This window comes from Aulonocara stuartgranti, assembly GCF_965226115.1.
Source record: "Aulonocara stuartgranti genome assembly, chromosome: 7".
Lineage (NCBI taxonomy): Eukaryota > Metazoa > Chordata > Actinopteri > Cichliformes > Cichlidae > Aulonocara > Aulonocara stuartgranti.
Window position 1 is genome coordinate 65,542,258 of NC_138945.1, and position 17,022 is coordinate 65,559,279.

At 42.5% G+C, this 17,022-nt stretch overlaps 1 protein-coding gene across 2 annotated transcripts in view; it reads left to right on the plus strand.

Annotated features, from left to right (window-relative positions):
* Positions 1-3,416: 3,416 nt before the first annotated feature.
* Positions 3,417-17,022, plus strand: part of LOC309711239 (neural-cadherin-like) — a 104,573-nt gene continuing 90,967 nt past the window's right edge. For both annotated transcript variants that reach the window (XM_082541405.1, XM_082541406.1), the window contains exon 1: positions 3,417-4,723. In XM_082541405.1, coding sequence (XP_082397531.1) covers positions 3,724-4,723 — 1,000 coding nt within the window. In that variant the 5' untranslated portion in view covers positions 3,417-3,723. The remainder of the gene's footprint in view (positions 4,724-17,022) is intronic.

Consider the following 17,022-nt stretch of genomic DNA (forward strand, 5'->3'; position numbering starts at 1 on the left):
GAAGTTATTATCCTCCTCTCCTCGTGAAGCCTGCAGTATTTTCATATTTTCCCCAATGGGTCGCTCATAATCCTCTCAGCTTCATAAATAGCACATTATTGAATGTACACCATCAGTTCATTACCTTGAACTGGTCGAGTAATGGAAACCTGCCTAATGTCGGGGGCCTGCTGGGATAATTAACTGAGAAAAAGAACTGTGGAGCTTCAGTGTTCATCCGAGGTAATGTTCTCACTCTCCAAACTGCATTTCAAAGAGAACATCACCACTGCCTCTTAAAAATTTCACCTTTTAGTCCGGCAGAGTGAGAGGGACTATTGAGCAGCAGTGCTCATTTTCTTTTTTCTTTTATTTTGCAGTCACTATCTCCTGTGTCTTTTCGTGATGTGAGAAATCTTTTAATGTGCTAATAAAAAGTCGTGATTGTTCCGGGCTACAAGGAGATACTGTTCAACTCAGTGATTATTTCTTAGTGCGCTAATCACCGAGAAAGCCCTAGGCCCCACTAATCAGAATGTAGATATAATAAAATGTCTCCACAGACATGATGTGGCCCTGAAGTGGCTCGTTTTCCCCCTCCTTTTTCTACCAAAACAAGCCTTGCATTAATCAATAGATTATTTGGGGCTTTTTCCTTCAAAGTGGCTGTTGTTGTACTCATTTTATTAAACTTATTCAGTCATCCTGTGAATGAGCGTCAGCTTTTAGGGGGTATACTGTTCTGAGTTAAAAGGCTCAGAATAGACAGTCGGTAATGAGATGGTTTGGTTTGGTTGTTTTTTTAGTATGATTTTTTTATTTGTCATTTTCAAAACTTCCAGTGCTATTATTGGCGAAGATACCATCTGAACTTGATCGCTCACGTTTCCCCATAATTAATATCTGTGTTAATAAACAGTTATGGTTTTTACTGCCGAGCTTAAATCCTACACTAATAGGTAGAAGCCACAAGGGGATCACAGATCATATCTAATTAGCTGTACCTAACACATAAGTGAAATGTTTTTTATATTTATTCAGCTCTTTTAACTGCTTTTTTGCCTTCAGGTTGTGATGAGGGAAAATGTCCTTAGGGTACCATATACACAGGAACACTTAAACGAACGGTGCTACAGAGCACACCATGCTGCTCCTGTCGGGCATCATTGTGTTTCCAGAAAAGGCTCTTTGCAGCTTTTCCAGGAAAACTAGTGGGGGGAGAGTTTACATAAATGTTCCCCATAAACGTTCACTAGCGATTAGTAACCTGAGAGCTGAATGCTTAGTCATCCATTGTAAATGTCCTGCCGTTCCTTTTAATAAACCTGCCTGTTTAAGGCAATTATTTCATCGACTTTTGCTGAATGGCTCGTTTTTAAAAACATCAGCCTACTCTATTTCATGTTGGGCCCTAACTGCCTGTTAACTGATGTTTGTACTAAATCCTCTTAACACTAACTTTCATCTTTTCAGGATGTTTTGAGCCCATTTTTGCCAGAAGAATGACAGACATTGACATCAATTTATAGAACATATGCCTTTCCTTCAGTCCTATCCTTCATTTGTCTCTGAGGAGTATTTGAAATGCTAGGCTGCAAACTTTGCCTTCAAAAGCTATGTCTGCCTCTATTTGAATGACGGGAATAGATTTGGTCAATTATTCATTAAGTAAGCATGAAGCTTTCTAATGTTCACTTGCTGCTTTCTTCAGCATGAGTTTTTTCTTTCTTTCTTTTTTTGGAAATACCCTGCAGCTCTGAGTTATCTGTTAGAGTAGAGGGATAATGAGACAGTTTCATTATTTTTATTTTTTTAAATTCATTACAGCTTTGTTGTTTTGATGTGTTGTATGTTGGCGTTTCATCTCTGTAGATAACTGCCGCAACCCTCAAGTAAACTATCCCTCACACTCTGGCCTGGCCCCGGTGATTGAATTAGCCTCTGCTACACTATCTCCCATGCTGGCAGTCACGGTGAATTTCACCATGTGAGACAACATGATAAAAGACAGGATTTGATTTGCATTCATGAAGCACTTAGGAAGTTCAAAGAAAAGTTGCCGAGCTCAACAGAGCGCACAGAGTCCTCCCTGACAGTGTCTGTTTCAGGTATCACAATTTCACCTTCAATGGAAACACTGATAATATTGCATGAGGTCATTTCCCATCAATGGGCTCCCTGTCATAGAATGCTCTGGGGTTATTTTGGTGGACACGTTTTGATATGCCTTTCCCTCCTGTGGTCAGAGATTGTAAAAACACCAGCGAGAGTGTGGGATGGCTCACGTGTCCTGGTGACACAGCCTAGAGCCTAGAGCTGGTGCCACATAAAGGAATACAACAAGCAACCAATATGAGCTTTGTGCTCCAGCTGCAGGCTGTGATTCAGAATTGTCTGGAGGCTTGCTGCCAGTTACCAGAGTTATTGCCTGAAAAGAACAGTTTACTGTAGAGTGGATTTGGCTAAAATTGCTATGATGGATTGTGGTTTTGAATTGATAAGAATCTTTCAGCGGGAGCTTTGATGAATTTTCAAACTGAATACAGATTCTGGCAAGAGCATGAGCATAGAAGCAATGCATGGCATTGAATTACATACCCAGCGTAACATCACACCCCCAAGGCATATAAATATTGATCTGTGTGCATTTCAAGGTAAAAGGCTGACATGACATGGGAGACAAGCTCAACAGAGCTTGCTCTCTAGCCCATTATTTTCTTATCTTTCCGACAACTCAAAGCTTCATACAGTGTTTACTCTTCTGACTCTCCACTTACAGAGAGGTGAGGGGAGTTGTGAGAATTAGCAGTAGACCCCTACAGATTAGGTTTAGAGCCATGTGGGTGCGTGGCACACCAGCAGAGTGGGGAGGGAAAGGAAGAGCAATCAGGGTGACAGTCTTAATTTGAACTCTGGTGTGCATAACGCCATAACGCTAGAGGCAAAGACGCTACTCAGCACAGCCCGTCGTAAAGCAGTCATGTTTACACAGTTTAACAGCCCAGATCCTCGGATTTGCATTCATATTGGTGCATTTTCAGTTTATTTTGTCTCTCTGCGCCATGAGTGCGAGCAGCTCAGAAATGTAATGCCTGATAAGAAGAGTAATCTAAAGTTCAGAGAAGACTTGTGAACGGACTGAACACATGGGAGTGCTGCATGGATAATTCCTCATAACTTGTGCGCCAGTGTTCTCGAGCAAGGCACCTCTAACTGCCGTGTTTGAAGACCGCTGTTTATTTAGCGTCTAGGGAAATGGTGGATCTGCTTTCTATCGACTTTCTCTGGACAGGAAGCACGAGTGATTATCCTTCAGTCGAGAGAGCGGATTTATGTGGCACACCGCTCGGACGGCTGCGCGTGCTCACGCTGTGCCGCCGTGCAGAGGTTTGAGGCAGAGACCCTCCTGACCATCACACAGGGTGGGGTGCACCGAGGAGCTCAGTCCCCGTGCGCCGCCACGCCCCCGCGCTTGGCGCTGTCCGGTGCTCTAGTGCTGAACGCTGGGTGCGAACACAACAAACTGCCTGCAGCGCTGTGGGCTGCCTGCACGCTGCCGTGTTACATGGAGCCGAAAGGCGGATCTCCCAGGATGAAACAGCTTAAAGTTCAGAGGGCTCTCCTGGAAGGACCGCACCGTGGATGGCTATGAAGGAAATGTTTCTCAAGTGTGTTTCCTTTCTTTTTTAAGGATTTCCTACCAACCCCTCTGAGACACTCGGGGGTACATAACTTGCCACCAACATGATTTGGGGTGTTTTGTTATGCTGCCTTCTGACGCCAGCTGCTGGATATGAAGCACAGGAGCGACTGCCTTTCTTCCACGGGCATGTTTTTGAGAACTCACCGCCGTGTTCTAAAGTAAACGGACTGATTATTCCGGTGAGGCGCATCACCGCGCAAAAATGGTGCCCGGTCTCCGGAACGCACTTCAAACTGTATGGAAACGGCAGTGAAGCTTTCCGAGCCTTCGCTCACCACAAGCGGGGAAGTGTATTGCTCAGAACTTCCAGGGTTTTAGACAGAGAGACTCGCTCAGAATACCTGCTGAGCTTAGGTCTGTGCTGCCAGACCTGCGCACCTGGGTCTATCGTCTTCGATGTTGCGTCGGTAAAAGTGGACGTTTTGGATACCAACGATCACAAACCGACTTTTCGCAGTGCAGACAACATTCACATAAGTTTACATGACACCACTGCCCTCCGTAGTGTAGTTTACAGGCTGGAGGCTGTCGACGCAGACAGCGGAAAAAACGCAGAGTTGACGTATATCTCTGTCCCCCAAAATGGCAGTTTCTATGTTGTCCCGAAAACAGGCGAAGTTTTACTGGTCGACTCAATCCTGGGGCTCCCTTCTAAAGTCAAATTCTGCGTTTATGCCAGAGACCACGGATGGCCCCCTCTGACCAGTAAGGCTGTGTTGGTTACTGTCGCTCCACAGCGGTGGGCGACGCGTCCTGCTGAATTAGCGGGGACAGCGAGGGCAGGGCGTTCGCCGAGGGCTTTACTTGACCCTGGCTCCGTGGTTTCTCTTAACGTGTCCGAAGACGCCAGCATCGGCTCGGTCATAACGAGCTTGAGTCCCACCAGATTTCAATCAGCCAGCTACGAGTTGATTTACCCGGAGTCAGAGAGCTCTCCGGTCAGCGTGGGCCGCGACAGCGGAGATATCACAATAACCAGGAGGCTGGATAGGGAGGCAGAGCCGTTCGTGGAGCTCACTGTAAAGATTCAAGATAAAAGAGGTGCGTTGATTATTCTTCTGTTAATCGGCGCTAAACTTAGGCCATGTTTCTCTCCCACCCCCCTTTCTGTTGACTGTAATTATTTCCATTGTGGTGATAATGCCCTATTTAAACGGAATGCTTGCACATTATAAGCACATGGTAAAACTGTGCCGCCATCTGGACCCGCTCACCCCTCATCAGAGGAGCCCCCTGAATAGGCCTGACATCTGGAGTGCATTCATTCAGGGCGGTAGGTGTAGCTGCAGCCTATAGGCTTATTCCACAGGTGTGCCACATGGCATCTATACATCCAGAATCCCCATTAGTGACACACTCAGTGGAGACATTGTTAGATGGCTCTTCCAGTTATTTTGATATGGATACGATATTTAAATAATGGTGAGCGATATGGGGCACACTTGTGGCAACGAGAAGAAGAGTATTTTTTAGGTTAAAGATTTATTTTACTTAATTTTTTTTAAACTGACTGAATCACATCCTTGATTGACATAGTTTGTGACTGTGAAGATGTTTTCCGAGCTAATCCTTGCAGAGTGGCAAATCACAGCGACCCTCACTCTCTCATCTACTCACATTACCCCTCTAATCCTCCTCTCATTCACTCTCTAGTCCCAGGGATTTGAAGAAGCTCTGCTACAGTCAGGAAACCTTTCAAATATCGGAGGGAAGGTGAAAGTCGTGTGTGCATCAGATATTCGAGTTCTGTTTTGCTGCTCCAAAAGTTTACCGTCGAGCTTAAAAACAAGTAAAAAAAATAAAATAAAATAAGGGGATCAAATTGATTTGCTTTGTAATTGAGCTGCACAGTGAGCAGGAAACAGTTTGCACTGTTTTCATTTGAATTGCCTGCTGCTGCTTCATTGCACAGCATGTTCTGGATGGTAATTGCATGGCTGATTGGGACACATTCTTGTAAAGGGTGTCTGCAGTTTTTTTTATTCCCCCCCAGAACAAGCAAAAACAGTCAGAAATCTGATGCGTAACAGAATTCAGCCGCTCCAGTCTGACAGATATTCAGATCTTCCTCCATTTTACCTCTCTCACCTGCAAAACTCTCCTCTCCTGATCAAAGGCATGGCATGTCCTTTATCCTGTGACTACAGCTTGCCAGACAGAATCCTGACGGCAGTCTGGGAGGACAGGCCTTTCTTCTGCTCGTCTCATTCCCAATCCTTGCATACACACATCTCTGATAGAATGAGTCCATTTTTTATTTTTAGAGGTTTCACCTAATATGCCGTGTGGTTTTGCATTAGGATCTGCTTTGGTACTGCAGCAAATTAGTGCTGTGTCTCAAAGTTAAAGGAGAGTGCCCTTGGAGACATTAGAGAAAGAAGGAGTGAGATGTTTTCTAAATTGTGTTTCTCTCTTCCTATATGTTTGTGTGCAATTATGAGGCTGGATAGTCACACGAAGACTGACCTCAGGCACAAAAACAACATTTTTAATGAGGCCCCATGCGTTGTGTCATCTTGAGTTATTTTACTTATTGAACTCTCCGTGGCACTGAGCCATCCGTGGCGCTGATGGTCACCTGCTGAATGTCAAATAGAAAGCTGTCAGACAGCAGTCTAATAAACAGATCAAACAGCATTCCAGGAAGGAACATTTAACGCTCACCTTAAAAAGAAAGAAAGAAAATGTCCGTGATGTGGAAAAATAATCAACAGCATTCTCAGATGGCCCCGCCCCTCCCTGAGCCTGGTTCTGCCGGAGGTTTCTTCCTGTTAAAAGGGAGTTTTTCCTTCCCACTGTCGCCAAAGTGCTGCTCATAGAGGGTCATATGATTGTTGGGTTTTTCCTCTGTATCTATTATTGTGCGATCTACTGTACAATATAAAGCGCCTTGAGGCGACTGTTGTGATTTGGCGCTATATAAATAAATTTGAATTGAATTGAATTGAAAAACAAGGCCATGGAGATAAATCCTAGAGCTTGAAAATGCATTTTAACAAACTGTACAAAGATAAAGTTCTGCATTACTTTTATAATGATGCAGGTTGCTCGTTGCAGCTGCAACAATGTGGGATTCCACTCTCTTGTTGTAAGTTTGTGCATGGCCTCAGTTCCTGTATATGGCTGTAACAGTACTCGTGAAAAAAATCAAGCCTCTGTTCATTTTGAGCAACACTACTGATGTTTCCGTCTTGTATTTTTAACCACTACTTCTATTCCCATTGCTACCATAAGCCATTGCTCGCAGATTAAATGTGTGATTTATTTATTGTTTTTACAGCTTAATGCACGCTTCGGTGGATGATTCCAAGAACACACAGGTTAAAGTCCATGTGGGACAATAAGTACTCTCTGTAATTAGCGGGGGAATGCAGATTTTCTAAATGTGTAGTGAATGTGTCCATTAACTAGTTAATGTGGCCATGAAATACTAATCACACTGGTGTAAGGCTTTCTTATGTTAATGGATTTGCTGTGGGTACTGCCTTATGATTAGAGTCATCAGAAGAGCTGTTATTAGTGCTGTTGAAAAAGGAGATAAAAAGTCTAGTTTGACACTCTGGTTGCATCAATGCCACAGCCTTTTTGTTGTAAAATGTGTAAAATGCTGCTGTTTTACTTTGGCAGTGCTGGGATTTTGTTTTAGTCTGGATGGGCAGACAGACTACTGGAAATAATGACACCTATTGCTTCCTTACTGGGTCTTATCAGTCATAAAAAATAAACCAGAACATTAAAGCTAGGCTCAGATACCTTTTGTGATTTCATCCTTCTTGTGCAGGTATTCCTTTCTCAATGTCACGGCTTTCCTTTGCCAGTGGAGGATTTTTCGGTCATGATCTAATACGTCACTGCATTTTCTTTGGAACAACAGCCTGTCTGTGTTCTTACACCAGCCTGACCACCTTATACTCGTGTATTACCTTCAGTAACAGTTCCACCTTCCCAGATGTCAAAGCAAAGAAATCTCCAGCATTTTTGTAATTGTTCTTCCTTCATAGCATTTTCAAAGAGCAAGCAAAAACTCAGTGTACTCTGTGTATGACCAGTACACAGATCGCATGATAGTCTATGTGTTGTAAGGCATACTTGCAGTGATTCATTTGTTTGTTTGTTTTTTAACCAGGACTATAGCGCTCCTCTGGATGGAGATCCTTTTCATTTTATGAAATGATAATGAAAATGCATCTCGGATAAATTATTCTGGCACACTGCAGATTAGGGGAACAGTGTTTCTTGATTACTCTCAGCAGGGGTCCATCCTCACGTACATATTTACCCAGAAGAGCATCCGCTTACCAAAAACTCAGCCTTTGCTCCATGCATGAGTCTACGACATGAAATGTTTGAACACTAAGCATTCTGCTTGAGTTTTTGCAGTGATGGGAAAATGTTTTACTTGGATTAAAGTTGAATATTGTTTTAATTTGAGATTATCATGTAAAAAATTTTTACTTCAGGATATAATTCGGAACTGCTGTTTGTCATCCAGGAATATGATGACAGGGTTTTTGTCAGTAGCCCACTAATAGCCCACTTGGGGAACTTGTAGGGAACTTGTAGTGCAGATTACAATTAATCAGAGATACTTGTGATCTCCACTCAGGGAAACCCAGGGAAGTGCTAAGGCTTAACTTATATACCTAGTTGTTTATCTGTTCATTTATATGCACGAGTTACTGTAAGGTAAATCATTCACTGCTCTTTCCTTCTCGCACCAGCAGCAAATCTACATAGCTTTGTTGTTCTGGCTTTGCCACACAGTGCCGCACATTGTGCCACGTTAACAAAGTACCAACATCTTTTCGGGTGGAAACCCATTGATCATAACTGGAATGCTGTTGAGTCTCATGAACTCGATTGAAATTACCCTACTGATATGTAGTGCTGTGATCCCATCTCATATAATTAGTCATCGCTGTGATTGGTATTTTCTGCAACAAAAGTTAATGTAATCATCCAACATACTGTCGTGTCTGACTGCTTCCATTTTTAACAAGTTGGGACTTGTTTATTACTCTTGCTGATTTCTGAAGAAATGTCCTCGTATTACGTACCACCATCGTAGCGCCGTGGTTCATTACACCACTTACTTTTTTAATTACACCCGCAAAGTTAGGAATTACTTTCTGTTTTGTAAAAGTAAACAATCAGAAAAGATTTTTTTGCATAATCTCTTCTCATTTAATTATACTTTGCTCCAAACTTTATTTAACTGTGCAAGCAAAGCATTTTGTGCATCTCATCATCAGCATTATGTATGGCGAGTGTATGCACATAGATCAAATTAGGATCAAATTTGAGCCTTATCAAAGCATCCTTGCTTTCTCCTTGACTAGATCCCCTGCTAATGTTGGAGAAATATTTACCTTCTAAACTATATTCAGTAGAGCAGAAATCCCCAGAGAAAACAATGATATTTTTCTGACATAGCTTCTATGTATCAAACCAGCAGTATAAGAAAAAAAGTAAAAGCAATGGAAGTAGGCCATGACTCATGACTCACAGAAAATGGTTATGTGGTGTTGTTTTGTGAAGAGGGAGTGAGGGACCTCTACAGCTTCACTTGTAAAGGATTTTTGCTGCCCCACAGAGGATGTCACTTTAGATTTGCGGTGGAGAATTTTTCCTTTTGGTTGTCCCATTCGAAGAATCCCTTTCTTTGCACCTGAGTGGGAATCTGTTAATGGTATTTGACGGGTTAGGAGGAGTATCGAGCAAGTGGTGCATTCCTTTGTGAGTTGGAATGGGGAATATTGAAGTGGTTTCTCCCGCTCCTTTGGGTATCTGTGGGAAGGGTGGCATTCAGTTTGTGGTAATCACCTCTTCTCAGCCCATTTTGTAAGAGAACTGTCTCCTGCACTCTTTCTTTTTCTCTCCTCCACCCTCGTCTTTCTTCCTGTCTCAGTCTCATAGTCAGCATCTTGCCTCATGCTGTCTTTAATCCAATTTCCCCTTTTCCTACTTGCCCCCGCCCCCCAGCTATATTTGCATATTCCCCTTGTGATGTGAAATGAATTGAGAAGAGATCTCATTTTTGTTTGTAATTTGTGACTGAGGGGCTGTTTGTGTAAGTAGAAAACAATTTCACAAAAAGCTGTCTGCATTTATTAAATTTCGTTAAAAATATTGCCTCTAGTGATCGTGAGCATGTACATATGGTTGCATGCGCGTATAGATGGGGATTATTTTTCATCTACACATGTGATTCTGTAAATTTGTTTGTGTACCAGTCTGCTTCATGTTAAATCTTGCAATTGGCTTTTTGGTATCCAGATTCCCCATGGCAAAGATTCTCAGATTCATTGCGTCTGACAAATGCTGTGGAGCCATAACATGCCTGCAGCATTATATTTCTGCTCTGTGGTCTCTCAGATATCAAACGTATGTGTCTAAGCAACATCCTCGCCATCCTCTCTTCTCTACAGTCCTCTCATGTATCTGACACGAGAAAGGAAGAGGGTGTAGGTGCCGCTTTTAAAAAAAGATGGGATTAAGTAGTAAGAACAAGAGCAGAGAGAAGAAGGAAAGGAGCTCTAGTGCACATCTTGAAGAGATATTTAATGTGGATACAAGACATTACTTTCAGGGACACAGAAAGGTCAGGACAAACTTAAATGCTAAGGACATGGTTACACCGCGTGGCTTTAAGATCACGAAAGTTAAGTGAGGCAAAGGTGTCAAAACCGAACATGAAATAAAAAAGAAACAGAGAAGCACGGAGGCAGAAAAAGATGGAAGAAGTGTGTAAATACATGCCAATGTGTGAGATTGTTGCTTTCCGCACCCTTTTAAGTTTCACTGAAAATAAGTAGAGGGCAGCCAGATGAGAGACAGGGAGTTGTATACTGCTGATGAGAGGTCAGCTTGGTGAAAAATAATTGTCAGATGGTTAGAGGGGAGAAGTGAGAAACTGTTGGGGTGGCAGTAGGGGAATGAGGTGTGCATGTACTCTAGTCTGTAGTGCTGAATGGATGGCTACAGGGCACAGTGGGGTGGGGAAAAAATATAGCGCTGTGCAGCTGCGAAAAGGGCAACGTGTGCTCGTATTTGTCTGAAGATTGTTGGGGGCAAATGGAAGGAAGATGAGGAGGAAAGTATGATCTGCCCTTTGGAGTGGCACGAAGAGAGAAAGCAAAGATGTTCGGTTGAACTTTTTCTCTCTCAGAACAAAGTTCTACACCTTAAGCTGGGTTATCTGCAGATACTGATCCTACTGCTGATCCTATAGCAGTGCTATCTTTAACAGAAAATTATATGTGGGACTAAGTGGGATCATTTTTACAGTGGGTAGGATGAGGGCAGAAAAGTTCTACACAGAGCCCTCCATGTGAAACAGCTAAACGACTGGCGCATCGAATACAAGCATCACAGGAGCACAGTGGAAAAGAGCTTGGAGGAATGGAAATCTATGCCTTTTCTAGTTGTTTCTAATGATTTTATTTTTAACGTTTAACGTCACGTTCGCCTAATTGTTATATAAGCACCGACATGCAGGATAAAACATGCCTTTTCCTGACAGTTATTTTGTCAGAGTTTTCTTTTGGATAAAATCTTTTTGCGGGGTTGTCAGAGATTTTCGATACAGAAGAACAAGATCCTCTATCCAATGTATTCATTATTTGTTTTTATGCGGTTTTCTGTTAAGGATTGTTTGAAAACCGGTGATTTGGTTTGGGTAACCTAAACTGCTTTGTTTAAAGTGAGGGGAACATAACTGTCATGATTAATAATAGTAACGCTGACTCTTGTTGGAGAGAACTCAAAGCAACCAGTGTGACAACTACAAATGAAACCAGTTACTCTCTGCTGACATAACGTTCAAGTTTTAATGGATTTTCTCTCAAATGAAAAACAAATGGAAAAAAAATACTTTAAAATGGCTGCATTCACAATTTTCTCCTACAATATTGCATATTAGAAATTGGTACTTAAAGGAGTAAATGGTATAAGACTTAATAAATATTATTTATAAACATTAATAATATTAATAAATAATACGTACCACATTTTTTCTATATACAGTGGGGCAAAAAAGTATTTAGTCAGCCACCGATTGTGCAAGTTCCCCCACCTAAAATGATGACAGAGGTCAGTAATTTGCACCAGAGGTACACTTCAACTGTGAGAGACAGAATGTGAAAAAAAAAATCCATGAATCCACATGGTAGGATTTGTAAAGAATTTATTCGTAAATCAGGGTGGAAAATAAGTATTTGGTCAATAACAAAAATACAACTCAATACTTTGTAACATAACCTTTGTTGGCAATAACAGAGGTCAAACGTTTACTATAGGTCTTTACCAGGTTTGCACACACAGTAGCTGGTATTTTGGCCCATTCCTCCATGCAGATCTTCTCAAGAGCAGTGATGTTTTGGGGCTGTCGCTGAGCAACACGGACTTTCAACTCCCGCCACAGATTTTCTATGGGGTTGAGGTCTGGAGACTGGCTAGGCCACTCCAGGACTTTCAAATGCTTCTTACGGAGCCACTCCTTTGTTGCCCGGGCGGTGTGTTTTGGATCATTGTCATGTTGGAAGACCCAGCCTCGTTTCATCTTCAAAGTTCTCACTGATGGAAGGAGGTTTTGGCTCAAAATCTCACGATACATGGCCCCATTCATTCTGTCCTTAACACGGATCAGTCGTCCTGTCCCCTTGGCAGAAAAACAGCCCCATAGCATGATGTTTCCACCCCCATGCTTCACAGTAGGTATGGTGTTCTTGGGATGCAACTCAGTATTCTTCTTCCTCCAAACACGACGAGTTGAGTTTATACCAAAAAGTTCTACTTTGGTTTCATCTGACCACATGACATTCTCCCAATCCTCTGCTGTATCATCCATGTGCTCTCTGGCAAACTTCAGACGGGCCTGGACATGCACTGGCTTCAGCAGCGAACACGTCTGGCACTGCGGGATTTGATTCCCTGCCGTTGTAGTGTGTTACTGATGGTGACCTTTGTTACTTTGGTCCCAGCTCTCTGCAGGTCATTCACCAGGTCCCCCCGTGTGGTTCTGGGATCTTTGCTCACCGTTCTCATGATCATTTTGACCCCACGGGATGAGATCTTGCGTGGAGCCCCAGATCGAGGGAGATTATCAGTGGTCTTGTATGTCTTCCATTTTCTGATGATTGCTCCCACAGTTGATTTTTTCACACCAAGCTGCTTGCCTATTGTAGATTCACTCTTCCCAGTCTGGTGCAGGTCTACAATACTTTTCCTGGTGTCCTTCGAAAGCTCTTTGGTCTTGGCCATGGCGGAGTTTGGAGTCTGACTGTTTGAGGCTGTGGACAGGTGTCTTTTATACAGATGATGGGTTCAAACAGGTGCCATTCATACAGGTAACGAGTGGGGGACAGAAAAGCTTCTTACAGAAGACGTTACAGGTCTGTGAGAGCCAGAGATTTTCCTTGTTTGAGGTGACCAAATACTTATTGTCCACCCTAATTTACGAATAAATTCTTTACAAATCCTACCATGTGGATTCATGGATTTTTTTTTCACATTCTGTCTCTCACAGTTGAAGTGTACCTCTGGTGCAAATTACTGACCTCTGTCATCATTTTAGGTGGGGGAACTTGCACAATCGGTGGCTGACTAAATACTTTTTTGCCCCACTGTAAACAGTCAGTCAGTGCCCTTCTTTAGCCACAATTACCGTTTTTTGCTATGCTATTGCTGACTGAAAAGTTCAGGATTTATATTTGTCTTTTTTAAACTAGCTCAGAACTAGCTGTAACTAGCTTTGAATCTTGACAATTATTGACTGCCACTTACTCACTTACTGGTCTGTGAATTGGCTTCATTTTTCGGGGCAGCACGATGGTTAGCACTGTTGCCTCACAGCAATAAGGTCCTGAGTTCAATTCCACCATCAGGCCGGGGTCTTTCTGTGTGGAGTTTGCATGTTTTGTGTTTGCGTGGGTTCTTCCTGGGTACTCCGGCTTCTTCCCACAGTCCAAAGACATGCACTTAGTGGGGATAGGTTAATTGGAAACTCTAAATTGCCCATAGTTGTGAATGTGAGTTCGAATGGTTGTCTCTGTCTATGTGTTAGCCCTGTGACACACTGGCAACCTGTCCAGGGTGTACCCCGCCTCTCGCCCAAAGACAACTGGGTGAGAGGCGACACGACACGACACACACAACCCTGAAAAAGGATACGCAGAAGCAAATGGATGGATTTATTATTATTATTATTAGTAGTAGTAGTAACCGTTTGTCGTAGAGACGCTGTTCGTACCTCAGAATGACTGGCTCGTTTGTGCACTGGTCCTGCCGCTGCTTCGGTGCATAGTAGTATTACTGCTCACTTCTTCTTCCTTTGTATTCTCAAGGTTCTGAGTTCAAGTGTACCATGGGGCACTCTTCATGATCAAGCAGAGCTGTATGCTCTATGGAATGATACTACTCTAAAAGGACACTGTGCCACTTTGTTAGGTACACTTATGTTCACTGTACAGCAACAAGCTGTTTGATTATACCGAGAGAAAAGGGCTACTTTTCTCGTGTCACGCCACATTGATTTGAATATCCTTGGTGGACTGTTTGACCTGTGTCTCACCATAGTGTGGCTGCAGCCTGCTGTGGCACACTTTCCACTAACTCATGTGGGACATGCAAGTTTTGAGTTTTGTTGCGTTGCCGTTTGAGTTAGTGGGTTAATACATGTTCTTTAACGTTTTGGAAGCTGAAGGTTGTGAGTTCGACTACAGCATGGCCCACTTTTTTCACCATGCTCCCATGAACCTACAGTATGATTAACAGAAACACACTTCAATTTCAGAATGTCTGCCTCTTTATTAGGCACACCTGTTTTCATAAACAAGCTGTTTATCAACAACTTTTTGCTCCCATCGACAGCAAGCCACAGTCCGAGTCTGCAAGTAGCAAGTATCCCAACACCTTCGCCTGGAGTTGCGAATTCTAGATATTATTATTTTTATTTAAAATTGTCTTTTTTAATCCATCTACACATTTTCCCAATCACTTGCTCAGTCAGACTCACTGTCACAAGGCAGAAATCAAGGCACACCCTGGGCAGTCTATCACAGGGTTATAATTATTAGAGATGCAGTGATTGCAATTTTCTTGTCCAGTTCTTTTGGCCTGTCAATAAAGAGTGTTTGCCAGTTTAGAGTTTCTTTTCTTAAGCGCTGTAATTTACAGCATATACAAAGAAAAAACAACACAAAATATTCTTTTCACAATGAAATAAATAGTTAAAACTTTACTATTTCCCCCAGATCTCAGTAAAGTAGATCTCTGACTGAAACAACTGAAAATAAAGTACTCAGCTATAAGAAGGAGCGCTGTTACAAATAAATAACTAAGAATGAGTTGCTGTACAGTCACCTTGACATTTTTTACCTTACCAAACAAAAGTAGGTGCAACAGATTTATATAACAAACCAAATGTCAGTTACTTACATCATCTTCTAGTATGTTTAGAACCTCACCAGATAACAAGACATCCGCCCTTTTCTCTTTTTCACTCGTCTCCATAATTTTCCTCGTAATTGCTTTGATCTTTTCACTGCTCATACCTAAGACTCTCACTGAGGCTGCTGTCTTGTGGTTGGCTCTGAGCATTGTGTAGCTTTAGCTTTAGCCACTCTGCCTTTAAAATGTCAGTGTTCAGCTGGGGTGGAGGTGACTGCATAACTGTCTTTACAATTGGGATGAATGTGTCACTAAGGGAAAATTATCTTTAGGGACTGAAATAATTATTTTTGTATCAGCTTGCTATCATATTTAAAATGGGATGTATGTGGATTGAATCGTTCTTGGAACCAGCCCCCAAGTGACCATTTCAAGAACTGCAGTTTTTAGTTGGCGTTTAATGTGATTTTGTCACGTCTGGCCTTTAACTAAAGTTTAAGATCACACATTGCTCTGATCTGGGGTCAGACTGGTAAACCCCGTGTACCAGAACAAGCTGTTAAGGAAGGAAGTTAAGACGTTTACTCAATGTCAGCCCCCAAAAATAATTAAAGCTCAAGAAATGTGGACTATTTCTGTTATTCTGTGGGCCATCTTGGAATTACAGAAACGTAGGCATTCAGCCCACACTCATACTGTATATCACACATGTTGTGTGTGGTGCAGCAGGAGATGAGTGCAAGCATATGTGCTGTTGCACAGGGCTGTGAGGATAGTCATGGCGACAGGGAGTTTTTATTCGGCCAAGGGTCTGCATTATTGATGCCCATTACCACAGACATTGTCAGCTCAAGACATTGCACAGAGGCAGGCGCTGTCAGGTAAATGTCTTGCTGACCTCCAATAGCACAGATTCTCAGTATTCCTCTGTGCAGCCCGATGTCTACCTGTGTGATAAATGAGCACAGCTCACACATTGAACAAGAAGCTTATCACCAGTGGAGAAGCTTTTGTTTTAATAAATCTAATCCATGATGCTCTGACACCAGCTTAGCGGGAAACAAAGGTGTGAGTTTGGGGGTTTTGTTGACATAATTTAATCATCTGCTATTGTGTTTGCCTTGTTTCCCTTAATGCGGAATGATTTGTAATGAACCGGTTATGCTTTAGCTCATTGGCTCGCTGCCTCATCTGCCACTTCCTCCATCCATCTAAAACTTTTGTTTTTGCCCCACCTTTGCATGCTGGGTAGTCTCTCTGTGACATTTCCCCAGAGAGCTGAATTGATTTTGTGGTATTGATTAACTAGGAGCAGTTTTGCTCACAGTCACAAAACATCACTTTAAACAACAATTTATATGTCGCCGAACAGGCTGTGACAGACTGTTGCTGATAGTTTACAAACTGGCAGAGAGGTAGGTGTGTGATTGAGTCGAAGGGCTGATAGAACTGTCCTGAAGCACTCTAATGAATCAGCCTTTCAGACAAGCCTGCCTATAGGCTAGAATGAGCAAAGGAAAATTGGAGCTAGCGCTGGGATATGTCGTGGGAATTCAGTGCTCGTGTTTATTTATCTATTTGGTCTTGAATTTTTCAACCTTTTGTACCCAAAGGTCCAATTAACTGAGCATAACAATGGTTGCAGCCCTGCATTCGGTGGCTCAAGAAGGCACTGAAAAACACACAGGACATGGACAACTTTGAAATCTCTGCCGGGTGAACTGTGAACAAGGAGATTTCTTAATGCTGTGCAAAAGATCACATGGCTGGCCAAGTTTCCTACTGAGATGTTTTGACATGCCGTGAACTTTGCTTTGGAGCAAAGCGGGCAAATTGCAGAAATTGTAGTAATTGCGTGGCACCAATTTTCACATCCTTTTGTTAAGAAGATGAAAATCAGTGCCATCCAAAATGAGATGGTAGAGTGAAGAAAAAGGGTTGCAAAAGTTTCG